The 27,285-nt window shown below is 50.7% G+C and overlaps 1 protein-coding gene across 1 annotated transcript in view; it reads right to left on the reverse strand.

Moving 5' to 3' along the window:
• The window catches only part of LOC149853337 (excitatory amino acid transporter 5-like), a 69,276-nt gene that overhangs the window by 36,128 nt on the left and 5,863 nt on the right, over window positions 1–27,285 (reverse strand). Inside the window, exons 2-5 of the mRNA XM_090027749.1 lie at window positions 24,013–24,092; window positions 15,400–15,612; window positions 11,343–11,385; window positions 9,334–9,556 (exon numbers count right to left, since the gene is read on the reverse strand). Coding sequence (XP_089883875.1) covers window positions 9,334–9,556; window positions 11,343–11,385; window positions 15,400–15,612; window positions 24,013–24,092 — 559 coding nt within the window. The remainder of the gene's footprint in view (window positions 1–9,333; window positions 9,557–11,342; window positions 11,386–15,399; window positions 15,613–24,012; window positions 24,093–27,285) is intronic.

The raw sequence follows: 27,285 nt of genomic DNA on the forward strand, positions 1-27,285 counted from the left end.
TGTTACACTGCCACTAAAAGCACTCAAAGTCCTTGGTATCCTCTATTCACCCCCCTGGAAATGGCAGATACTATTGTCAGTGATTGCTGCAAGTTCTTTGGGGACTCAAACAACCCCTCATTAACATGTCTGACACATTTGCCAGGCATGAAAGTGTGCAGACTATCTAGTGGCTTGTGGAAATAAACTTGTGCTACTTGTAACAGGATAGCAGAGTGTAGAGAGATCATCTGCATCCTTATGGGAAAGCGGTGAAGTGCCACCAAGATGAACTGTTCCTCTAAAGCTGCTTGTGCACACCAAGGTGGAACCGCTGCAGCGCGTCGGAGCTCGGACAGGCTCAGCTGCCTGGGTGAAGAGGGTCCCTAGCTCCACATTAGTGGACGACTGCACGCAGCTTTGCAGGATCCTTTTCTTTAGTGGAGGCTTCCAGATCTGATGCCCACTTCTATATGCGTCTGTTATGTGGCGCCCCCAGCACCCGTTTTCTAGTAAATGGAAAACCACTTGTTAGTTACTTAGGGTGGTGCCCCTGGGGGCAAATACCAGGACAGCCAACAGCTGACTTTTTACCTTCTAGTAATTGCGCTGCTCGTAGGCGATGTGTAGACGGGGTGTGGGGGGCATGTGCCCCCCCTGAGATTGGCTGCCACCGTCGCTGCTGCTTGTGTGTGTGGGCAGTGGCCGCCACCATCACAGCCATTTGTGGTCCATCCCTGCTTGGCCCACCCTCGCCACCAGTGTCACTGCAGCCACCTGCGGGTGGTCCCTGCTCACCGCTGCCACCACCTGCAGGCAATCACCATGCCCCTCAGCCTCAGGAGGCATGAGTCGTTCTTGATGCTGCTTATTGATAGTGTGTCCTCGGGGATTTCCACAACTTCGCCTCCTTCCTTATTACTATAGAGAGCTGCTTTTTGGTCTTCTGTATTGGCAGTGGACCTGTGTGATGGCTGTGCCCACTCCATCCTTTGAGGGATGTGTGTGCGGTGGTGGAGCAGGCACACCTAATGGATGCAGCTAGTCAAACAGGTGTGGTCCTATGCACACAGGCCCTGTGGGCCAGGACATCAAACGTATCAAACATAGCCTCCGGCAGATGTTCCAAATTACGCTTCGGGTCTTGTTGCACGCTAATTTTAGGCGGCTCCTGGAACTCTTAACCCCTGGACTGTCCACACATTAACATCTGAAACTACTTTTAAGCACACTTTAGCTGGTTTCAAGTTACACCAAAGTTTCTCTCTGCTCCACATTGCCCAGCTCGTGTTCCACTAGTGCAGGGGTGGGCAACTATTTTGGGCAGAGCGCCGCTTACTGAGTTTTGCCAAGCCATCGAGGGCTGTATGATAGGCAGCCAAATATTTTTTTAGGGGCCCCACAGGCCTGGTGGGCCGCATCCAGCCCCCAGGCTGCATTTTGCCCACCCTTGCATTAATGTGTGGTCACTCTCCTCAGATGAACTGCCCAAGTTGCAGTCCTCCAGCATCCCCAGATGTGTCCCCTCACCCACCCTGATGTTCTGTGTGGACGAACTTTCCACTCCCTGAACGCTACTGCTCAGGGAGGTGCAACCCCTTGCTAAGAGCTTGCAAAGCACATGCCATCTGGCCAGGTCACACGGCATGGATGGGTCCAGGAATAGGGGTCTGGTGGGGGAGGGAGCTGCAGTGGGTCCCTTTGTGACATGCACACACACACATTTGGGTTGTATATTGGGGGGGTTGCACCTGGGTAAGGTGGCCCCTGTGTTTTGGCCAGGTGCTCAGCACATGGCATGCTGGGGCCTGTAGCTGGAGAAAATATGTAAAACCCTCTGGCCCCATTGGCCAGAGGAAGCAGAGGATGCCTCGGGCGGATTGGTTGGGAGTGTGGCACTCTGACTGGACAGGCCCAGGGTGATGTCATGCAAGGGATATAAGGGGAGCTAGGCTGGCTTGAGGGGGTAGAAGCTGCTAGAGGTTATTGAGGAGTTGAGTGTCCTCCAAGAGACAAGGCGTTTGCAGGCTGTGAAAAGAGAAGCTCATGTAGAGGCGGGAGAGAGGGGGAATTGTCCCAGTGTCTGGGAATGCCTCTCTCCTCTTCTTCCCCTTTTTTTCTTTTGAGGTTTTAAGAGAGTAATACTGAGGAAAAGTGTATTGGTTCCTTGAGTCTGCTGGCCAGGAGTGAGGGTTAAAACCTGAGAGTTTCTAATCCTGCAAATTTTGGGCTGGGGTTGAGGTTTGCAGCTTTCTGTTCCCAGCGGAGCTGTGACCCGCACTACCTGCAGCCCCAGCGGCCAGCAGGGAGCTCCCACGGGCGGCCATGGCGCTGTCGGTGCAGGGGGTGGCGAGCACCGGCTGGCACGCTACCTTTCCTCCAAGAGCAAGGAGGGGCCCCTTGCACTGCAAAAGGACCCGTGGTCTCTAGCAGCTTCCCCTGCCACAGCGCAACCTATAGGTTATGTCTTGTAGTCGGGGCTGTCCCTATGGGGGGGGAACCGGGGTGACCGCCTTGGGCCCCACGCTTTGGGGGGCCCCACAGAGCCGGGCGAAGCAGCTGCAGCCAGCTTCACATGTGGCCACTTGGACCCCCCCTCCGCCGAATCCTCCGCCACCGGCTTCCTCGTGTCCAGGAACCGGGCCTCTCGCAGGCTGATTTGCCCCGGGCCCCGCACCCTGTTCAGGTCATCTCTGCTTGTAGTTAGTAGTGTTTGAAATTGCATTTGGATTGCATTTTCCCCTGTTTTCTGTAATACATCTGTCTTTTGTGTTTATACTTCTTGCAAGGAGGAAGTTTTGCTTATGCAGGACACCCTAGTGATTCATTTAGTGTTTCCCAGGTGGTCTGGGTGGGGGCTCGAGCCACAGTAAAATATATTTAGTACCCCAAAATTGAACCCAGCCTTTGTTGCTGCCCACCGGTGCCCAGCAGAAGGGTTACACCTACGAGCTGCGGCTTCCTTCCCAAGGCAGGAGCAGTAGCTCCCCCGAAAGTGCCTTCCCTCGCTGCTCCCACCTCCCACCCCGGGAGCCATGATCAGCACCCCCCACACCCCAATCTCAAATCTCAGTTTATTAAAATGTGAGACTTCTTTAATGTACTTCCTCTTTTGTTTCTTTTAAATTCTTTCTTAACTTTTTTTTTTATCCTTCAGTAGCTGACTTCCTTCATTTCACCACTCTTCCCCACCCCTATTTCCTTTCTACCTCCTGTTTCATTACCCACCCCACCACCCTCCCATTAATTGTGTGCTTCCCAGATTCATGTCTCTGCCCTGCCCTCCACATCCCATCTCTTACCCCCTCCCCTCCGCCCACCTAGAGCAGGATAAAAACCTGTCTGGGCTACCAGCCCTGTAGTGGCAACTCACAGCTGTGCAGGTGGGGGGGACAGTTAGAGAAGATTTTTAGCCTTAAGGTGTGAATGCTCAAAGCTGCATTTAGCACTAAAACTGATCAACATTAGAGCAGCTCAATGTGCAACATGAACAAGGCCCTTAGTTGTTGAAGTGAAACTCTACAAAACTCATTTGAAAAGCCACAGAGGAACAGGGCCTCTATAGAGCTATGAGGTCAGCCAAAGTAAAAAGGAAGATGGAGAATTGCTCTGACAACACAGGACCTCAACCCAGGGAGTTGAGGGCTGTGGTACTGGCAGGCATGCTCTTTTCCTTGGGTTGTCTAAGTGGCACGTGTGGAACTTGCTCACAGCTAGGGCTTCAGTGTCTTGGCAGTGTGGATGCGAGCATCGTACATGCAGGCCGAGCACATGCAATAGGCTACTTAGTAGCCAAACACAGATGCAGCTATGTGTGCGCATGTATAGTAGAACTGTGCAAAATGTTTACAGCTGTTTCCTTTTGAGGCTGTTTCGACTTGTTTTGAGCTCGAAACAGTGAAATTGAAATGAAACGAAGGGCTTCGAAACAGCCTCGAAATAAAATGACCAGGCCAGTCAAAACATTTCGAATTTCAAAGCAGCCAGCCAGATGGTGGGAGCTTTGGGGGGGCGGGGGGGGCAGGACTGCAGCCCCATGTGGTTCAGACTGGCAGGGAGTGCAGCCATGGCTCTCCCTGCCTCCCCCGGCTGGGCTGCGCTCCGTGGGGCTGGCAGAGCCGATCGGAGTGCAGCGCCGGCTCTACCTGCCTCCTGCCACCGGGCTGTGCTCTGATCGGCTCAGCCAGCCCCACGGAGCTCAGCCCGGTGGCAGACGGTGGGCAGAGCCGGCGCCCTCTGCCACCAAGCTGAGGTCCATGGGGCTGCAAGCTGCTGGGAGCTGAGCCGGTGGCGGGAGGCGCTTCCCCCTGATGGACTCAGTTCCCCAGGGCTGCAAGCCACTGGGAACTAAGCCCGGCTGGGGTAAGTGCCTCCTGCCACCAGGCTTAGTTCCCAGCAGCTTGCAGCACTGGGGAGCTCAGCTGGGCTGCAGGAAGTGTTTCCCCCAGCTAGGCTGAGTTCCCCAGCACCGAGTCCCAGGCGGCAGGAGCAGCGATCTGTGATCCAGCAGGCAGATCCAGGCCCGCCTGCACCCCTAGGAGGGCTATGGGGGCTCTGCCGGACTCCACCCAGGGATATGGGCCCCCAACGTGCCTGCCAGATCACAGGATGCTGCTCCTGCTGCCTAGCTTCTACTTGTCAGCAGCCTGAGGTGCAGTTTCCTAGAAACCCCTCCACTGATCTCCTTGAAACTTGGCAGGCTTCATGCCCTCAGAAGGGGCTGTCATCCCTGCAAGTTTCATCAGAATCAGGCAAGAAATGACAAAGTTATAGGCTGCTTCATGCTTCCCCATTATAGCCTATTAGCGAAACCTCAAAACAGTGTCGAAACAGTGAAACCACGTCGACGAAAGGGAATGGAACAGTGATTTCAAAATGAAACAAAACTCAAAACAAAACACTGTCCCACTGAAACGCAAGTCGAAGTGGAACGCTGCTGTTTCATGCAAAGCCGTGGTTAGCAACTTTTAGACATGCAAAGAGGAAAGCCCTCGCATGTTATAGCCCCGATAACTTGCCTGAAAAGCTGCAGACTTGGGTTCTAGGCCCATCCAGGGGGGTCTTTGAACCAGCATGCCTCCAACTTCCCATAGCGCTGTAACCGCAATGCCCACAGGTCAGGACAGAGAGAAAGTAGTGCAGCTCTACGCCTCAGGCAGCACCCAACCATGCAGTGCCAATTCCAGCCGTGCAATCAGCTGGCATTGTGTCAATGGCTGCTTCCATGCCCCCACCACAAAGGCAGTGCTTCCTTGGTCGCCCCCCTCCCAGCTACACTACAGACATTATCGAAGCCTTTCTGTGGCACTCCTGGCACATGGGGGTGGAAGAACTAGGGCCACCTTTCTTTTCTGTTTTATTTCAGGGACTTCCATTCAGGTACATGCATCCATGGTCATCTATGCACACAGGATTACACGTCAGAAACTGAATGCCTACCTGTGCCATATTGGCAAAGACCTGGTGCAGCCTTAACAAGTGTGGGCCTTTTAACTGATTCTGAAGCTATGTGCCGGATGTTAAATGTGGGACCTAATTTAGGAGTGGAGGGGAAGAAGGCAGAGGGCTACATTTACATTTCAAGATGGAAACTGTAAGGTGTGAGAAACTGAAATACCTGAAAAGAGGCCAGAGACAGACACTGACTGTGTGAGAGTTGTGAGAGGCATGGAATATGTGACTAATGTGAAAAGCGTGCCATTGTCAAGGCACCCAAGGGAGAGAAGGGGGTGCAGATCGCCTGCAACCCAGGCAAAGATGAGGCCTGTGGGACCGTCCTCGCCACAGAAGACTTGCAGATCCCCCCCCAAAAAACACCCGCCGAATACCTGGCTATAAGGAGAAACTCTGCCCTCAGGATTATATAAGATCTATGCAAGGCTTTCTGTTGTCTTTTTAGCTTATGTTGCATTTTAAGGTAGGCTAATTTGTGTGTTATCACTGTGTCTTTTTGGACTGTGTCTTAGTTTAGGCAGAGCTTTTCTGTTAGTTTTTTGTCCCGTGCTTGAAATAGCAAATTGCTGTGATCAATAAACACTATCTTCAGAGAAAGGACTCTTTCTGTCCAAGCATTTTGTGACTTCAGTGCCACTACCTGAAGGCTAATATTAAGTCTAGTAACAGCACAAGAGCCAGAAATGCCACTTAGACACCTAAAAAGTTGCCATTGAGATGACCAAAGAGAAACAGAATTCCTTGCAAGTGTCCTCCTTCACATCCACCTCGCCAACTGCCCGGGCTAGCAAGTGTGGGCTTTGAAGTAGCCTGTAATTAGACACCATCTGAACAGTTGAAAACATTTTTCCTAGCATCCAAAGAAAATCTTTGCTGCAAATTAAACTAATCTCTTCTTGGTCGTCTTGCAGCACACCAGACCCCCATGGCCAGTGGAGAGGAGATCGCTTTCCAACAACCTTGCTCAGATGTTTCCCTATTCCCATGTGCATTGGCGATGCATAGGGGGTGAATGCGGGTGCATGTGCACCCCTGAGATTGGCAGTGCACCCCATGAGAGAAGCGCTGCTGATGCTGCTGGCAGCGTCTGCGGGCGGTTGCCGATAGCTGGACTGTGCTTGCCCCCCCACCCCCCCGCAACGCCGATGCTACCGCAACCACCTGAAGGAGCTCCCCGCTTGCCACTGCCGCCTGCGGGCAGTCGCTGTGCCCCCCCAGCCTCCAGGGGCACACATTGTTCATGCCTATATGGCAGCACTTAGGCACCCAGATGAGGTAATATAATCACTTCTACACTAGCTGGGCAACTCAAAGCTAGTGTGAAAGCACTTTTGTCGTCCACTAGGTGAAAAAGGTTACATCTACACAACACTTTACTGAGAAGTAGCGTAGGAGGATGTCAGTCAAACACCCCATCTGGCAAACAGCTAAAGGGAAAGAAGCTTCCTGACCCCAATCCTGTACCTTTTCAGAGCATGTTGGAAGGCTCCGCTACTTGCAGGAGGCTTCCAGCAATATCTGAGCCCAAGGAATTACAATGCAAAAGTCGTCAGGGAACATCAAATGGTGATCATCCAGGAAACATGTTCTACTACAACAAACCCTTTCAGTTTTTAAGGAGCTGCTGCAGATCTGCCTCTGTCCCGTCACATCCGTTTATCTCCTTTCAAAGGTCCACTTGCCCTATCACAATCACTATATACCAGCACGTCCCCTCCTGCCTGCTGGTACCTCACTCTGTCACTGATGACAACTCAATTCCTTTCCCCACCTCCCAGCTTCATTTCCTTCCTGTGAGCTTCAGCACCTTCCTTTGTTTCTTGCCGCCACTGTCTATGTGGTCCAGTCTGTGTGCTAAGCCCTGTCAATTCTTCCCGTTTACTGTAACCAGATACGCTATTTCCTTATCATCTCTGCTGTACTCCTTGTCCACTGGTAGGCCTGTGTGAAGTGGCTAGTATTCGCTTTGGATTCGGTCGATTCGGGGCACAGTGATTCGATTCGGTGATTCGAATCACTGTCCCAGATTGATTCAGCCGAATTTGGCTGATTCACTGCCAGATCTCCAAATCGGGCCCCATCCTCTACCCACTCTCAATGGCCGCTCTCCCAGTTCCCATCTCAAAAAACAAACAAACCCCCTCCCCCATTCACTGGCTGCTGCCAGGTAGTGGGGGGGCATCCCTGATGCCCCATGCTGCATGGGGAGCTCTGCCATGAGCCCACTGTCCCCACCCCTCCATGGCTGCCCTGCCTGCCCCAGCTCTTAGCCTTTTAAAAAAAAAGAAAGCCCTAACTCACTGGCTCCTGCCAGGCAGGGGGTGATCCCCATGGCTCCCACTGCCCCATGCTGCATGGGGGGGCTCTATCATGAGCACCCAGAACCCCTGATGCCACTGCAGCAGCCAGTGAGTGGGGGCTTTTTGGGTTTTGGTTTGGTTTTTTTTAAGGGCTGGGAGCTGGGACTAGGTGGGGCAGCTATGGGGGGGGCTGGGAGAGCGGGCAAGGATCAGGGGACACTTGGGGGCCTGGGCGAGCAGGCAGGGGATGGGGCCTGGCAGGGATCCCTGCATGGTCCCCCTCCCCTGCTCTCTACTTACCAGCATGGCGTCCAGGTCCAGCTCCCTGCGGCAGCGAGCAGGGACTACCCGAATTGCTGAAGCTCTCCAAATCTTTCCCAAATCAATTCAGAGAGCTTTGAATCAATTCAGACCTTTTAATTGGTCTCCTGATTCATTATGGATTTGGAGATTCAGCCACTGAATTGGGCCAAATCTCCTCCAAATCGAATCAGCACCTGAAGCTTTGCACAGCCCTACTTCCTGGTCACTGCTACCTTCCTTTCTTTTGTGCCTGCCCTTTTCTTCTCCCCTTCTGGTCTATTTAAAGCACCTTTGTAGCTTCTTCAACTTTCTCCCCTACTGCTCTGACCATGCCATCTCCAGCCCTCTAATCCCTGAACTGCTTTCTGTTTCTTACCACATCAAGTTCAAGCTCCTGTCTTGACTTCCACCTTCACATAATCTACCCCAATTTCTATAATTGTCTTTACTCCCACTCTCATCTCCTTACTTCTTCACTCTTCTTTGTTTCCTTCCCAGTTTTGCACCTACCATCATTTTATCCCCTGTGCTTGGAACAGTCTCTAAATTCCTGTCTTCATCAATTCACCTGATTTTCACTTTCCTCCTTGATATCTACTTTTCAGAACTTTCCTTTCTTGTTCTGTTCACCCATCATTTTTCCCCGTTTCCGCTTCTCTGAAATGCTAGCTTTTGTCTTGTCCTAGTTCAGTGGAGGGGAGCGGTTGCTTTTCCTTATTCATATGCAAATTTCCAGAGAAATGGCTGAAAATGATTTATGTTGATAACTACTCAACTATAACCTAATACATTTTCAAAGGTAGCCTGTTTGCCAATTTTCCATGAGCTTCAACTAAAGAAAAATTAGAATCATTGTTGTGTATTTGCTAGAGGACCCTAAACATATTACAGATATTTTACTGAACTTCATATAAGGTGTCTTTAAAACCAGTTGCTTATATGTACTTAGAAATGATCAGGAAATGCATCCTGCACTGAGAGAATGTGTGCTGAAAATTTGAAGGGGACACAATACTTTGCTCACTACAGTCAATGTAATCTTAGTAATGGCCCCATTATTGTAACGCACAAGTAAAGGGTACAAGATGCCTTCTATGCCCAATCCACAAAGGACACGAGTTGTTACAGCTTCAACTATAAAGCCTGATAGCTCAAGCTGAAGCAGTTCACGCATTTCGCTTTGGAGATCTCCAGATTTCCTGTGAGTAATCGCACTATCCTGCCTCCATTATTAAGTAACCAGCATAAAGTTGGGTCACTTTACAGCATGAATGCTCATTCTGTATTTAGCGAGTACCTATTGTAGCTGAGAAGATAACAATCCCCAAGACATTCATTTCATTGCTGGTACCGGGCAGGGTCTGGTAGGTCATTTCAGGAGATGGGGTGATCTCAAGAAGCACAGGCCTGTTGATTTCAGGATTTTCCCCATCTGGCACAAAGTAAACAAAACTGATAGATTTCCCTGGGCTGTTTGGAAAGCCCGAAGTCTTCACCACGGGGACGAGAACTGTTCGATACTGGAACCAAATCAAAGAAATGCAAAGTCAATGTCCTACTGGCAAACGGCTCGGTCCTGCTGCCACTGAAGTCAGCCACAAAAGTTGCGCTGACTTGACTGGCCAGGATCAGGCCCTGAATCTGCAAGGAGGAGCTTGAGGTATGTTTTGTATGAGTCTTGATAGCAGCCACAGCTATACAATAAACCAGTGAAGGTATCATGTCCTTCAAATTGCAGCCCAGGCTTTCTCACGTGCGCTTTTGAGACTGCCCTTCTCGAAGGGACAGACACAGCGCTTGCCACTAGTGTGTGAGCAGGACCCTGTAGGCCATGATAGACATTACACTTTACAACCTGATTAATGTGTTGCAACCTGTAACATGATACGCGTGCATGGGGTTATATCTCATGTAAGACTGTTAGATGACACAAGAGCAGATGGATTCACCTTTTGTGTTCAGTCCCGGCAGGAGCTCCCAGTGTAGACGTGTTTACCACTGCCTCTGGCTAGGAGAGTGGCTGGTCACAAAGCATCTTGCATTTTCTTTGTTTCCCTCAAGCCTGTCTTTCTCTCTCCATTTTTCCATTCCTTTTTTCCTTTCTTCCCTTTTATTATGGCTCTCATCATCATCTCCTCTCATTTTTTAAGTCTATTTGTTCCTTCCTTTTCTAACTTTGTAATTTCACTCTTTCTTGTCTCTCCCTCATCAGCCCCGGCCCCCAAAACCTTGCACACGCGTGCCTGCTTTACAGCTTCCCAGTGCAAATCCAGCAAATGCAAAACACACACTCACCTGGAATCGGGTGGGCTGCACAGACCCTCTGATCCTCACTGTGCTTGCTGCACAGACCCCCCTAACAGAGCATCCAGCCCATTGTCCTTCCCTCCCCCTACCAGCTTCTCGCCTTTCTTTGATTTCCACCACGTGTAGCCTTCGCTCCCCCCAGCCCGCCAAACACACAGACCCATACTGCCATCCCCCTTCACTCACCTCTCTTCTCCCCCTTCTCCCCAGGCTTGCTCACCTTCCCCTCCCTCTGTCCCAGCATCTTGCTCTTGGTGTCCTTTGCTTGACTTTCTCCCTTTACCAGCTCCTGCTGGGGACTCCCTCTGCACACCTGGACATGCCCTGTGCTGCCCTTTTCTGGGGAATGGTGGCCATGGCAGGGAAGGGGAGGAAGGGCTGCTTGGGGGCCTTACCATCTGGTACCAGCAGGAGCTGGAGGAGGGGAGAAAGGATGGCTTGGTCCAGGCAAATGTTAACAACCAGATTTCTAAAGGCCTGGAGCCCCTTTGAGCTTTAGAAAACCCAGCCCTATGCACAGATGAAGGTGGCATGTTCTGTGGGAAAGGGGAGGGACCTTCTTGTTCTTAGCAGGCAGAATTGGGGGGTGTCACCACAGAGGAACCCCCTCCAGGCCCACTATGCACTCATGGCCAACAAAGCCATGAGCACAGTTAGGCAGGTGTGCATCTCCAGCAGATGTTGCTGGCCAAAAGCTTCAGTCCCAGCACCCCACACCCCGGGAGAGGCTCTCTTCTTCTGAAGAGTCACAGTCCCTGTGAGTCTGCACGTGGTGAGTGTAGCCCCAAAAGTAGGTAGAGCCAGCAGGAAGGGAGGGAGTGGGGAGGAGGGACTCGTGACCAAGCTTGTGCAGGGAAAGGTGCTGTTCTCCTCTCCTCGGGAAGCCATGAGACCCAACAAAACTGCTGGCAACTGCCCTATCCTGTGCACCATGTAGCTCTTCTGATTTCTCTGAGCAGCCCTGAGCTGGCTGAGGGGCTCGGGAGGAGGTGAACTCACCTGCTGGAACGAAGCCTCAATCAGGTTGGAAGGAAACATATTTCTGCAAGAGATTAATGATACAGGAATGTAACAGCCTTTTGTGCCTGAAAGTCCCTGAAACTTGAAAGGCTCTTCTTGTGATTAAAGCAACTAAAGGCACAATGACTCAGGTTTATGCAGTTCCTCTAAGTCCGCTACCCCCTGTCACAGTCTGAAACAGGAAGGGAACTGAGACTGAAAAGTGACAAAGGGGCCATGGATCCAGCGATGTAAATCCAGAGCTGCAAAGCCACATTAGTGTGTTTTGAGGACTCAGCTGTCATAGCATTCACTTTGTGTTTTAATTTGCTATTGGACCAAATCCTTCTGTTTGTCCCAAGGACAAGCCTAGGGAAGACAGCAGGGAGTCCTACAGAAGTGGGGACTGCTGGCTTTGGTCTCTGGCTGTGCCTGACATTGCAAACCTCGAGGTGAGCACAAACTACTTGGCATCCCCCTTGTTGCATTAGGAGGCCTGCAGGTGGCAAGTCCGGTCCAGACCCTGGTAAAGGTAGATAGAGGTAGCAGGGTAGAAAGGGGATCACAGCCAGAATGCCAGGAGATGCACGCATGATTTGCTCCACTTGCACTTCTGGCAGTGATGCTCCTGTGAAATGTGGCTGGCACTCGAAGCTGCCCTCTGCAAGCGTGACTCAGGGAGCAGCAGGAGCGAGCAGGCAGCATCTCCCAGCCTGGGGAGCTGGCTCAGGTGCCTGTAGAGTGCTCCCACCTCTGACAACTGATACCAGTGTGTTTTCTAAAGGGAGTTTTCTCTTTGAATCACCCTGACTAGCTGCCGCTTTGTAAAGGGAATGGCAGAGCAGCGAGCAAACAGTGGGCATCTAACTAGTCACACCTCGGTAAGGCAATTACTTTGGAAAAACACATTTTTCAAATGCTTCATGACATGCCTGTGCATGCACACCCTCCCCTGCTGAAGTCTGCCAGCTCTGGAGGGAGGGAGCTGCATGACCCAGCAACAAGTGGGCAACGGGGCACAGCCACCAGAACATCTTTAAGGCTAAGTACAGTCAGTCAAAAACCTGAGGCTGAATCAATTCAATCTTCACAGGTTAGGCTATGATGAGTAGATTGACCTGATAAGCAAGTGAGCAGACATTTATTTTTGATTCAGGAAATGCAGCCACATGCCTGCAGCGGCCTAGACCAGAAGCCAGGGAGTGCTAGAGCATGCCTTCCTGCTCAGCTGGAGCAGGCAGCTTGGGTCAAGGCTAGTCCACCCATCCTACAGGAAGAGGTTTGCTGGGGAGGTGCAAGGCATCCTGGGATGCTGGGGGACTGTGAGTTAACTTGAATCTGGAAGGGATTTGGGACAGAAGCTCAAAAAACCAATTTCGCCTAAATCAGTTAAGGCTAACACTATATCCATTCAGATTTATCTTAAACTGGTTTAAAAGTGGTTTATGTGCAATGAACTACTGTTGTGTTGAAGATTTGAACTGGTTTATAATCACTTATACCAGTTTATGCATTCGATTCAGTGATTCGAATTGCTGTTCTGACTCGATTCAGCTGAATCTGATTGAGAGATTTTGCTCCTGCCAAATCAGCCGAATCTTTGAATCCCACAGGCCACAATCCCCGCCTGGTCTCCCAGGCTGCCCCCCCCACCCCAGCTACCGGCCCTTTAAAAAAAAGAAACTAAACCCCCTGAATTCACTGGGTGCTGCCAGGTGGGGGGCAATACCTGCTGCCCCCCACTGCCCTGTGCTGGTGGGGGGATCTTCCATGAGCCCCCAGAAGCCCCAATGTCACTGCAGCAGCTGGTGAGTCCAGGGTTGTTTTTTTTAAGGGCTGGAAGCTGGGGCAGGTGGGGCAGCCATGGCAGGGCTGGGGGAGCGGGTAGGAATCAGGGGACTCATAGCAGAGCCTCCCCATGTGTGTGGGGCAGTAGGCAGCAATGGGGATTGCCCCCCTGCCTGGCAGCACCCGGTGAGTAGGGGCTTTTTTTAAACAACTGGGAGGTGGGCAGCTATGGGGGGGGCTGGGAAAGCTGGTGGGGGTCAGGGGGCACTTGGGGGGCCTGGCAGAGGTCCCCCCATGGACCCCTTCCCTCTGCTCCAGTCCCTCCTCCCCTGCCCCTTACTTATCAGCACAGAGTCCAGGTCCAGCTCCCTGCTGCAGCCAGCGGGGACTGCCCAAATCACCAAAACTCTCCGAATCTTTTCCAAATTGATTCAGAGAGCTTCGAATCAATTTGGGCCTTTTAACCGGTGTTCGATTTGGAGATTTGGCCACCGAATCAGGCGGAATCTCCTCCAAATCAAATCAGCACCCAAAGCTTCGTACAGCCCTAGTAATGTCTGTTCCTAGTCCAAGGGAACACATCTGGATCTGTGGCTCCCCTAGTTGAGGGGACCTGTGCCTGGGGTGTGGGTTCAAGTTCCTATTCCACATACTGGGCCCTTGAATGTGATCATATTGTGCCCTGCTCATGTCCCTACCAGACAGATGGCTCCTTCTCACTGCTCTTTGTGATAGTTGTAATGGTAACACGATGGCATTTTTACCGTTTTTTCCTGGGACTTTAAAGGGTGGGAAAGGATCGCATTTAGGTATCCAGATTCAAGGCCACTAGAAGTGGCTTTAAATGGGTGGAATAGGATCTGGCACTTTGGGTCTTATTTAGTTTCATAGTTTCATAGTAGCTAGAGTCGGAAGGGACCTAGGTAGATCATCTAGTCCGACCCCCTGCCTTGGCAGGAAAGAGCACCGGGGTCAGATGACCCCGGCAAGGTGCTCATCTAACTTCCTTTTAAAAATCCCCAGGCTAGGAGCCTGCACCACTTCCCCTGGAAGCCGGTTCCAGGCCCTAGCCGCCCTGACTGTGAAGTAGCGCCTCCTAATATCTAATCTAAACCTACCCTCCGCCAGCTTGTGACCGTTATTCCTGGTCACTCCTGGCAGCACACGGGGGAACAGGGACTCCCCCAATCCCTGCTGATCCCCCCCTGACCAGTTTGTAGCAGGCCACAAGGTCCCCCCTTAACCTTCTCTTGTGGAGGCTAAACAGGTTCAGGTCCTGTAGCCTCTCCTCATAAGGCCTGCCCTGCTGACCCTTGATCATACGAGTGGCCCTCCTCTAGACTCTTTCCATATCGTCCACGTCCCTCTTGAAGTGTGGCGCCCAGAACTGGACGCAGTACTCCAGCTGCGGCCTGACCAGTGCCGCATAGAGGGGGAGGATCACCTCCCTGGACCTGCTCGAGATGCATCTGTGGATGCATGACAGGGTACGGTTGGCCTTCTTGACTGCCTCCCCACACTGCCGGCCCATGTTCATCGTGGAGTCAATGACGACTCCAAGATCCTTTTCCGTCTCCGTGCTGGCAAGAGGGGAGTTCCCCAACCTGTAAGTGTGGTGCTGGTTCTTCCTCCCCATGTGCAACACCTTGCACTTATCAGTGTTAAACCCCATCCTATTCTCATCTGCCCACCGTTGCAACCTGTCAAGGTCAGCTTGTAGCCTATTGCACCCTTCTAGTGCACCCACATCCCCCCACATCTTAGTGTCATCAGCAAACTTGAACAGGGTGCTTTCTACCCCCTCATCCAAGTCACTGATGAAGATGTTGAACAGTGCGGGCCCGAGGACCGAGCCCTGCAGAACCCCACTGCCCACGTCCCTCCAGGTCGAGAAGAACCCATCCACTACCACCCTCTGGGTGCGGCCCTCCAGCCAGTTGGCGACCCATTTGACCGTGTGGGCATCGACACCACAGTCTCCCAGCTTTTTGATGAGGACAGGGTGAGAGACAGTGTCGAAAGCCTTCCGGAAGTCCAGAAAGACTACATCCACAGCAACCCCTGCGTCTAATGATTTGGTGACCTGATCGTAAAAGGCCACCAGGTTAGTGCTGGTGTGAACAAGGAGATGGAGTGAATGGAGTCAGGGTTGAATTTGGACAGTTACCTGTTCAGTTCATCTGCAGTGTGGGACAGTTCTGGCTATCAACAATAACTGAGGGCAGTGTTTATACAATCAGGGCTAATACCAAAGATGCTGTAAAAGTACCTGATTAAGTCCAATAAAGCATCAGCTGAACTTAATGCTGCTTTTGCCACAGCGTATTCTTCTTTTTGGGCAGCGGCACCCGGATGAATGCTAGTCACAAGAATGATCCCAACAGTCACAGCCATGAATGTTGTCCAAAGGTAATAGGTGAGTGTGATCAACCCCATCTTCCCACAGGCATTGGAGTCCATGGTGGCCAGCCCTGACATAAGGCTGAAAAAGAAAAAAATGGGCTCAGCAAGTGCCCCCCGGATGCATAAGAGAAGCCTGTGGCAGAGCCCCCTCAGCTCAGTCTTCACGGGGCGCTTGCCTCCCACAGGCAAGGTCTGCAGGGTCTTGTCACCCCAGCTCCACAGTAGCTCACTGAGCTCCAGCATCTCTTGAGTGCAACAAATATGACACTCCTCCAATCATGAAATGCCAACAGCGCCGTGAAAAGGGAACAGGGCCGTCATGTAAAACAATGCAACGCTCGCCTGCAGCGAGGTAGCAGAAATCGAGAGGTTTAGAGAAGAGCAAACACTGGCTAAAGACCTGGAGAGACATTCACAAAAGGACTTAAGAGAGGAGACAGAATAGAGCAATGGCTTCAGGAATTCCCTTTTAGCTCTTTTTATAATTTATGATAGGCAGACAGTCAGGCTGGGTGATGATAATCGTTATTTCTGGCCTCCAGATTGTTCCTCAGGAGAGAGCAGCAGGGCATTCAGTGAAATAAGGCAATGCTTTTTAAAAATATGGGAGCAAACGTGTCGGCTGAACTAGCTGTCACAAGATTTTGTAGACCAAGGCCAGACTTCCATGCAGAATTCCAGCCGGTTCCTACCACGGTGGTTCTTACAGGCCCTACACTTTAGTCTGGTGACTTGGAGTTAGACATAAGTTGCACGTCTGTCATCCACTAAGTAAAACACAATTCTTCCCTAAGAGCTTAGGAGGCTTAGAAAGAAAGACCTGTGAATAATAAGAGCACCCAGACTTATCTGAGATGGAGGAGAGTCATTCTGGGGGAGCTACCGCAGCTCAGCTAAATCAACGGTAACTATCGTTTATGTCCACTCTTATCCCAGGGTAAGTGGAAAATAAACGGAGGCGGTTTAGCCCTGAATGAAGCAGGGTTAAGTTACTGCAGTTTAGCTTCACTTAGGAGTGGAGAGAGAAAGCAGCTGATATGCGGTCACAAGTAGTAAGTCCTCCCCTTTATGCCCAGAGTCAAACCATAAGCCAGACTTCCCCTACAGATAGGTATTGCAGACTTCTCACTTGCGGGCTTTCTTGTAACTTCTTAGGAAATACGTGCTACGTCTACGTGCGCCCCTACGGCACTGTTGTTACTGCACCATGCTGGCAGCTCACGGTTATTTTTAGCCCCTGCGTTGCTGTAGTGGTACTCTATGCCGAGGGAGCACATCGCTGCGTCGATATAGCTGTGGTGAGAACGAAACCATAGTCACGCAGCCCTCTTTAATGGAGGACTCATTCACAATCACCCTTTCACTGGCACCACTGCAGCTAGCAGCTATTTACCACAGGTTAAGAGTGTACACACGGGCAGTTGCCAGGGGGTAGCAGAAGCCTTGCTCACTTTTTATAGTTCACGTTTCTAGCTTTCAGGCACAAACCCTTCTTCAGGTGTAAGGAGAGTCGGCTGGTGCTTGCCTACTCTCTTGGGCGGAATAAACACATAAGCCAATATGCAGAATGCAGATCTGTGAAATGCATGGTAAGTGGAAGTGAAACCACAGTAGCTTAGCTCCCATTTACTGTGGGTAAAGCTTGCAGACAGGTTGTTCTCAAGCCGCTTGCATCCACCTTCCTTTAGCCTCCAGTAAGTTGTTCAAATGTCCATGGCCTGAGGAAAACATTGGTGGGAAGCGACACTTTTTGGCAGTTTGTAACTTGGCCAAATATGGCTGGATTTTTACCCAGAAGCCACAAGGTTAATGCCCTGCAACTATTTCAAGGTCCTGATCCAGTCCTTGAGAAGTTAGTTCTCTAAACCATGGTTGGACAGTTTTTTATAAAGGAGAGTGATACGCAACCTGAATGTAGAACTTGCTTCCTTCTTTACCGGGCACGTCTACGCGGGATGCATCACTAGCATTGGCGGGCACAAACCATGATGCTGTAGCTATGTGGCCACAGCAACGTGCTCCCTTGCTATAGTGTATCGCTTACGGTGATGCAGTGGCTAAAAACAGCCGTGCGCTGCCAGCATGGTGCAGTAACGGCTCTTACTGTGCCATCATTTAGTACTTCCTCATGGAAATACTAAATGATGGCAGAGTAATAACAGTGCTGTAGGGGCACATGTAGACGCACCCACTGACCAGGTAGAGCTCTCTCCTACGGGCTGCTGAGTATACTAAAGAAAGAGTGGTGGAGACAGAAAAGGTGAGTATTGCATAGTTAGATTTGCTCGGTCTCAATCCAAAGAAGCTTTTTCAAAAAGGCTGAGAAATGGGCAGTACCTTCAGCTGTATTAATTCATCTCTAGCCTGTACTGTGGGGGTAAAAGGAAGAGACGGGGCTTTGTTCAGAGCCCAAGTACAGTAGGATGTAGTGTGTTACAGCAGATCCAAAAGAGGTTATGTAGTGTGTTATAGTAGACAAAACATGACCTTCAAAAGCAGAAGCAGTGCTACCAACTCGCACAAGATAAGAAAACTGAGGGTTAGAAGGGAAACTTGCTTTGATTGTTCAGGCACCAGTTAGTCATGTAATTTGGAGCTCTGTTGCTTCACATACTTAAGCACTTGCATATTTTTACAAACACCGTGGGGCTACCCGTGTGTGCAAGTATTTGTAAAAGCACCTGCTTAGGTATACGTGTTTATCAGCTTGCCCTACCTCTGTGCATGTAGGGTGGTGCTTCTCACCCAGGGTGCCATGGCACATTGCAGTGCTGCAAAATCTCTTCAAGGGTGCCACAAGGGGCTGTGCAGTATTAGCAATGCAAACTAATATCAGCATTGCAAATACATTTATTCACAAGATAAACCCAGAGATTTCAAATAGGCATTCGTAGTGTCAAAAACATTCGGACCTGCTGTGGTCTTTCTGAGTTTTTTGCAACAGAAGACTTGCTTTATTTTTTTTCTGTAGTCAAAAAACGTATGAAAACTAAGAGTTGGCATTTTCTGAGGGCTGCCTTGAGTTTAACAAGGGGTGTCTTGAGTCTAATGAGGGGTCCCTTGAGTCTAACAAGGCTGAGCACCGCTAATATAAGACGAAAGGAACACTTGGAAAAAAAATAGGTGCCCAGTATTAAGCAGAACACAAGTAAAGCAAAAATATGAGATAACATCCAAAACACAGTAATATATATAGTAATATAAACAAGGATTTTCAACTGAAGTAAGGAATGAAGGTCTTGATAGCATACTTTACTGCAAACATCTTATTGCTTAGGACAGTGGTTGTCAACAGGGGGTACTTGCACCCCGAGGGGTACTTAAAAGGGTCGTAGGGGGTATACAGAGCTCCGTGGGGGGGTGTGCAACCACAGCACAGCACGGGGGCAGCCAGGAGCGCAGCCTGGCCACGTGGAGAGCAGCCAAGTTCAGCGGGTAAGTTTGTTGTGGGGGAGGGAGTGGGGCTGGGGCACAGGACTGAGCCGCGCGGGGCAGCTCCTGCTGCTATGTGCACTCATGGAGGGCATGGGGGGCTTGTGCCCCCAGATCTGCATGCAGGGCAGGGCAGGCTGGGGCTGGGGTGAGGCTGGGCTCCTCCCAGTGGGGGCTGGGCTGCACTTGAGGCAGACAGCGGCAGCACCAGGAGGGCAGTTGTGGGGGCTACAGTGAGTTCTGGAGTGGCTGCAGCCCCCCGTAGCCCCACTCCCGTAGGCCCCTGTGGTGAGGGAGAGAGCGGGGCTGAGATTGAGGCTTGAGCATGGGCAAGTGCTGCCCAGAGCAGGACAGAGCCACGAGCAGCATTTCTGGGGGTGCGGGTGGGTGGCCGCTCCTGCTGCTGCATGCACCCCAGGGGGCACGGCGGGTGCACGCAGTGGCGGGAGCTGCCCTCCCATGTCCCCTGGACGAGCTGCTTGTGGCGCTGTCCTGTGCTGCACCCCAGCTAGCCCCAGCCCCAACCCCACTCCCTCCCTCACCACAAGGCATGGGAGCGGGGCTGTGGGGTGGCTCCAGCCCCTCCAGCATTTGCTGTACCCCCCCAGCTGCCCTCCCAGCACTGCCGCCACCCACCCTGGGTGCAGCCCACCCCAGCCCCTGCCAGGAAGAGCCCAGCACCCCAGCCTGCAGCAGCAGCCTGCCCACCCCCATGCACAGATCCAAGGACACATACCCCCATGCCCTCCCGGGGTGTGTGCTGTGGCAGAGCCGCCCCCTCTCCCTGTGTCCCCCAGTCAAGCCGCTCGTGGCTCTATCCCACGCCCTGCCCTGGCTGAGCAGCACCTGTCCCTGCCGCACTCCCTCCCTCACTGCAGGGCCTCAATCTGTGCGCCCCCCCCCCAACAAGAAAAAAATATTAAGGGGTACATGAGGTGAAACTTTGAGACCAAAGGGGTATACTTGTTAAAAAAGGTTGAAAGCCCCTGGCTTAGGATAGATATCTTGCATTTGGAAACACATGTTCATGTCAGGCTACTGAACAAAACACTGACTTTTATTCTTCCGTTGTGTCATTAGAAGTCGCCTTGTACCTTTGATATAATTCATGTGCATGTGTACATGGTGTCTATCGCACATTACCATAGATTTTAAAAGGAAGACCTGAAGATTAGAATATTTTTTGATGAACATGTGTCTAAACCAGATCAAACAATTGGATGAAAAGATTCCTTTTTTTTCCTCGGGAGGGGGAGGGAGGGGGAGGCGAGGGTTGTTTGATAGCTGGGTTTTTCTTTATGGAAAAAGCAAAGTAAAATAGTTTTAGTAAAACCTTTGTCTTTTGGTACAGTTTTTGGTTAAAAAAAAAAAAAGAAGTGTCTTATTTAAAAATACTGAAAAATTAAATTTGGGGGAGGTTTAGTTTTTATTGGAAAATTATATAATTGTCATAGGAAATTATTTGCCTTGATATTTTACAGTCATCTGTAATACAATCTTATAAAAGCTCTCTGAAAGTATGGTGCTAATATTGGTAGTATCCAGTTCTCATATAGCATTTTTCAAAGGGTGTGGCCATTATCCTCATTTTCAGATGGGGAAACTGAGGCAAGGAGTGTGACTCCTCAAGATCCCACATCAGGTGAGTGGCAAAGCTGGGAATTAAATCCGGGCTTCTAACACTAGGCCGTGCTAAAGAACAGCAGTTCCACTAGGCCAGGACAACTTGAGGCTATGCAGCATAAGACATGCAATTTAGTTATTTGCCTCTATAGCCACATGTATATTCTGGAAATCAGACGGACAGATGCATGCTGTTAGAAGGGTGATTCATATGTCTAAAGGCCCAAGGGATTACTGTGACAGCGCATCACGCAGGCAATACAGTTTCACTCAGTGGTTCCCATGTACAGCCCATTACTTGTAGCTGACCCAGGGCTGATGGTCTAAAAAGGCATTTCTATTATATTTTAGATGTAAAACCTTCAAGTGATGCTGTCTGCCGCACACATGCATAGTCCTGGGTGGATCTAGGATTTTGAAAAGGGGGATGCAGATGGTGTGCTGCATAACTGAATATAACACGGGGTGGGCGAAATATGGCCTATGGGCTAGTTCTGGCCTACCAAGGGATTTTGTCCGGCCCATGGCAGGTCTCTGAACCCTGCCCAGTCCAAGCAAGGGGAACCTGGGCCATGGTGTGAGTGGCTGGTCCCGCCACTGCTGGGTGCACAGCAGGCTGGGGCAGCTCGACGGCCAGACTTACTTCCCAGCAGCCCCTTTAGTGGCAGCTCCTTCCAGCTGCTGCTGCTGCCAATCTCCACTGCTGCCACTGGACCTGGCCCTGCTTCCTGGGCACCCTGGCCCGTCTAACCTGCACCCACTTCTGGAGGTGCCAGACAGAGCGGGCAGGGTCTCCGTGAAGACTGACCCAGGACCCACGTGGGGCTGGGCATGTGGCCGTGCAGATGGGATGGGGCTGTAGGCAGGTGAGGAGCAGCATCCAGAAACAAGACAGGCAACCCTTCTCTGAACTCTCTCAGGCTTGTCCACGTCCTTGTTAAAGTGCGGTGCCCAGAACTGGACGCAGGACTCCAGCTGCAGTCACACCAGTGCTGAGTAGAGTGAAAGGATCACCTCCTTGGTTTTGCTGGAGATGCATTGATTGATGCATGCCACAGTATTATTTGCCCTACTGGCTACAGCATTGCACTGCCGGCTCATGTTCATACTGTGGTCTGTTATTACCCCCACAGTGCTGGTCAGGTCAGTGTTGCCAAGCCTGTAGTTGTGCAGGGGACTGTTCATCTCTAGGCAGAGCACTTTAATGCTCACTATTAGGGCTGTGCTAAGCTTTGGGTGGTGCTTTGATTCAGAAGAGATTCGGCCCGATTCAGTGGCCGAATCTCCGAATCCGAATTGAATCGGGACCAATTTAAAGGTCCAAATCAATTCAAAGCTCTCTAAATCTTCGGAAAAAATTCAGAGAGGTTTGATGATTTGGGCAGTCTCCGATGGCTACAGCAGGGAGCTGCAGCCGCTCCGAAGCTGGTAAGTACTAGGGGTGAGGGAGGGGGTTTGGGGGAGGAGACCATGGGGGGGACCACTGCCAGCCCCCCAACCCCTCCCTCCCCCAGCCCCTCCATGGCTACCCCCTGCCTGCCCCAGCTCCTGGCCCTTTAAAGAAAAGTCCCAGTGCTCACTGGGTGCTGCCAGGTGGGGAGAGGCAATCCCTGCTGCCCCCCAGTGCTCCAGACTGCATGGGGGGCTCTGCATGAGCCCCCCCACCTCCCCTCACTCCCTCAGCCCCCCCACGGGTGCTCTGCCCGGCCAGCTCCAACCCTTTAAGAATAAAAAAAACCCCAAGAAAAGCCCCTGGATGCACCACTCCTGTGGGGGCCTCAGGGCTTTGGGGGCTCACGCAGAGCTCCCCATGTGGTGTGGGGCAATGGGGATCACCCCCACCGACAGAAGTGGTGAGTGCAGGGCTTTTCTTGTTTTGCTTTTTTTTTCTGAAAGGGCTGGAGCTGCCTCGGGTGGGGCTGGCGAGGCTTGTGCAGAGCCCCCCATGCAGTGTGGGGTAGTGGGGGGCAGCAGGGATTGCCCACTGCCCGGCAGCACCCGGTGAGCCAGGGCTTTTTTTTCCAAAGAGCCAGAAGCTGGGGCGGGCAGGGGCAGCCATTGCCAGGCTGGGGGGGATGGGCCTAGCTCATTCGGAGATTCGTCTGAATTGATTTGAATCACTGAAGCGAATCGCCGTCCCCCAAATTGGCCGAATATGAATCTGAAGTGAATGCTAGCCACTTTGCACAGGCCTACTCATTATCAGTGCTTTGCTATCAGTCATTTCCATGCCTGAGCTAATGTTCACCTGAATTAATGTTTATAGCGTGAGTTAAAGACAGTCTGCAGGGCTGTGAAATAGGAGCTACATTACCAGGACCAGCTGCCAGGCAGCAGAATTGCAGAAGAAAGACTAACTCGAGTAAGGGACTATTACGGCCATGAAAGGAGAGATGGTCTCTCACACCGGTGGGATGAAGAGCTTGGCTGGAATCAGGCAGGTTACAATGAGCCATGAAGACAAGTGACTCCCTGTCTGCTGCCTGAACAGAAATGCTGCTGCAGCTTGTTTTACACTTTGGGTGAAGCAGGATTTAAGGAGGAGGTGCAACTGCACCACTTTGGATCCACCTTTGCACATAGTCACCCAGGTGTGCAGGGCTGTGTGTGCCAGGACAGAATATCAGCACTTGCATAAGTGGCCTCCTTGAGATGTATATGACCAAAAAATGCCAAATAGGTGACCAAATCTGGACACCTAGTCATTCAGAAAAGAACAGGGCACCCATGTGTGCACTTCACTTTTCAGGCAGTGGATCATTTGTGCGTTTGTCTATGAATCTTGTCTCTTAAAGAGTCCAGGTCTTGTCTACTAAGGAGCCCAGTATTGTTGGGTGCTCCTGAGTGTCAGAAAACACACTCCAGTCTGCTTTAGGGGAAAAGAAAAGGAAACGCATCTTTCAGATTCCTAACCTTAAAATGTCACCAATGTGGAGCTGTTGAAAATGTTTTTGCCTTTCAGTATTTTCTCTTGGCACGTTGAGGTTAATTTAATGATAATTCAGAGACATTACTGGGAAGGACTTGTTTCCTATATGCTTAGGAGTCATCACCATGAAAAGACAATAGAGAGACTCTGAGCCTTTCTGGGTAGGATAGGATATAAATTTAAATAGTATACAAATAAATAGGTATGGGAAAATAAGCATGCAAGCACCACATGCTGGATTTATGATGGCATTATTATTACAGTTTTTAGCTGGGGATGCCTGTTTTTCTGGCAGACCAGGTATAAATATTAGCAATGCCATATATGCAAATATGCAGTCTAATTATCACTTGCAGAGGGAACTGCCAACATCTGAATGTTTCCCTCTGGCATAAGGGGTGAAGAGGGCAATTTAGCTCCTGAGCATGTAGCTAAAATGATTTGGTCCACATGATTTAGTAAATGTCAACTTTACTGTGCGAGAGTCATTCTTACCTGGAAGTAATGAGGGGAAGAATCAGCATTTTCAGCAACCTCATAAGAAGCTCTCCAGGAAAGGAAAAATACTGCTTCTCCTGCACAAAGAAGAAAGGAAGCAAATCAGGCAGGAGAATCCCTGGGGAGACAGAATCATGGAAAAGTAGGGCTGGAAGTGACCTCCGGAGGTCATCTAGTCCAACTGCCTGCTCAAGGCAGGATCATCCCTACCCTAACCATCCCATACAAATCCTTATCTAATTGCACATAATCAACCCTATCATACAACTACAAGGCATATTGCCCAAAGACACGAAAACATGCTAACCTGTCACAAGTAAAGCAAGGGGACAAGGGCTGCCAGTATCTAGTTGCTGCAAGGGTTGTTAAAATGCACGCAAGAATCCAAGGATGAGGACCATGTAACCCTCTTGGCCGAACAGGGAAGTCTAGGAAAGCCTAAGGGCAAAGAAAGAAGTATACAGGCTGTGGAGACAGGGGGTAGCTACCAAGGAGGAGTATACCTCCCTGGCTCGCACTTGCAGGGAATTGGTTAGGAAGGCCAAATTAGAACTTAGGCTGGCGACAAAAATTAAGGACACGAAAAGGTCCTTCTTCAGGTTTGTAGGGAGCAAAAGGAAGGTGCAGGGTAGCAGAGGACCCCGACAGGACAAACTAGGGCAATTGGTGATAGAGAGGGAGGACAAAGCTGAGTTCTTTGCATCTGTATTCCTAGACACAAACCAAGACACATCCCTCAGTTGGATCATAGATAGACACAGGAGGGCCACCAGCCTACCAGCTGTTAGCGCAGACGTAGTGAAGGGGCACTTGGAGGGGCTGGATGTGTTCAAATTGGCAAGCCTGGATGACCTTCATCCAAGAGTGCTGAAGAAATTGGCCAGTGTCATAGCAGAGCCGCTGGCATGGCTGTTCGAGCACTCATTGTGCCCTGGTCAGGTCCCGGAGGACTGAAAAAGGGCCAATGTGGTCCCTATTTTCAAGAAGTGGAGGAGGGAGGAACCAGGAAACTGTAGGCCAGTTAGTTTCACCTCCATCCTCGGGAAAACTCTGGAAAAAATCATTAAGGATCATAGGGGAAAGCCATTCCATCTTGCAAGAAATGTAGTCAGTGGGCAAGGAAGCCCCCTTGGCTGAGTGAGGACCTGTTTGACCTCATTAAACTCAAAAGAGAAGCCTATACCAGTTGAAAAATGGGAAGCATCACCAAAGAGGACTACTCAGCACTCGCCTGCACCTGTAGAGAGTGGTCCAGAAAAGCCAAGGCACAAACCAAACTCAGGCTAGCTACGGGAATCAAGGACAACAAAAAGTCCTTCTTTAGATATGTGGAAAGTTGAAAAAAGACCAAAGATAGCATTGAGCCTCTGCAAGATCTAATGGGGCAACTAACATCCAATACCCAAGAACGGGCCAATCTCCTAAATGACTTTTTTGCATCAGTTTTTCACCCTCCCAAGGGGTAACACTGTCAGAAAGGACACAAACCATCCTGGGAGCATGTGACAGGCCCAAAATTGATGTGAATCAGGTGAGAGGACACCTTGAGAAACTGGGCATTCACAAGTCTGTGGGCCCAGACAAAACGTACCCGAGAGTCTTTCAGAAAACATGTGGATGTTGTTCTTGCTGGGGTTGCTTGATCTCAGCTGACTTCCCGCCTATGGTGGGGGGGCTGGACTCAATGATCTAATGAGGTCCCTTCCAGCCCCTAATGTCTGAAATCTATGAAATCACATTTGTGGGAGCCCAGCAGGGAAATAATGCTCAAAGGAAATCAGCACAGGTTCGTTGCAGGTAGATCCTGCCTGATGAACGTTGTTTCTTTTTATGACCAGGTCACAAAATGCTTAGACGCAGGAGTTGAGGTACATGTCATCTACCTAGACTTTAAGAAGGCCTTTGATACAGTATCACATTTGTTCTCATAAATAAACTGACAGGCTGTGATGTAGATGATTACACAGTCAGGTGGGTGGCAAATTGGCTTAGGGGTCGCACCCAGAGAACGGTGGTGGATGGGTCAATATTGACTTGAAAAGATGTGGGCAGTGGAGTCCTGCAAGGCTCGGTCCTTGGACTAGCGCTAGTCAATGTCTTCACCAGTGACTTGGACGAGGGCATGGAGAGCACCCTGTCCAGGTTTGCAGATGATACCAAATTATGGGGCAAAGTTAACACACCAGAGGGTAGGGAATGGATCCAGGTGGATCTGGACAGGTTGGAAAAATGGGCAGAATGAAATAGCATGCAGTTCAACAAAGACAAGTACAAAGTGCTGCACCTGGGCAAAAAGAACCACTAACACACTTACGGGCCAGGTGAGGCGACCTTCTTAGCAGCACAGCAGTGGAAAGGGATCTTGGAGTCATAGTTGACTTCAAGATAAACATGAGTTGTCAATGTGATGAAGGGATCAACAAGGCTAACTGCACTTTATCATGCATTAGCAGATGTATGACTAACAGGTCCAGGGATGTGATGCTTCCCCTCTATGCGGCACTGGTCAGGTCGCAGTTGGAGTACTGCATCCAGTTTTGGGTACCGCACTTCAAGAGGGATGTGAACAATCTCGAGAGGGTTCAGAGGAGGCCTCTTGTACTGTCAGAGGCCTGCAGGCAAGGCCCTACGAGGAGAGACTGAGGGACCTGGATCTCTTCTGCCGTCGCAAGCGAAGGCTGAGAGGTGATCTTGTGGCTGCCTATAAATCAGGGGAGGGCAGCAGGGAATAGGAGATGCTCTATTTACTAGCCCCCCCCCCGGAGTAACTAGGAACAATGGCCACAAGTTGACGGAGAGCAGATTTGGGTTGGACATTAGAAAGAACTTCTTCACAGTTAGGGTTGCCAGAATCTAGAATGGGCTCCCAAGGGAGGTGGTGCTCTCCTCTACCCTGGGGGTCTTCAAGAGGAGAATGGACAAGCACCTAGCTGGGGCTGTCTGACCCCAGCACTTTCCTGCCCAGGGCAGGGGGTTGGGCTCAATGACCTACTGAGGTCCCTTCTGACCCTAACATCTATGAATCTATGAGTATCTGCCTATATGGTGTCTCCTTCTCCCTCTAAGAATTATCTTAATCATTGTCATAACCACCATATATTATAGTCATAGTGTCAGAGAGAAGGGCTGGAAGGGACCTCCAGAAGTCATGTAGTCCAACCAGGGGTGGATCTAGAGGGATGCAGTGGTGTGGCTGTACCCACTTTTGGATTGGGTTATGCCAAAGCAGCCTCTGGGGACTTTAAAAAAAGATCCCTAAGGCATGTGAAA

This window comes from Crocodylus siamensis, chromosome 14, assembly GCF_052110815.1.
Source record: "Crocodylus siamensis isolate JL-2025a chromosome 14, ASM5211081v1, whole genome shotgun sequence".
NCBI lineage: Eukaryota > Metazoa > Chordata > Crocodylia > Crocodylidae > Crocodylus > Crocodylus siamensis.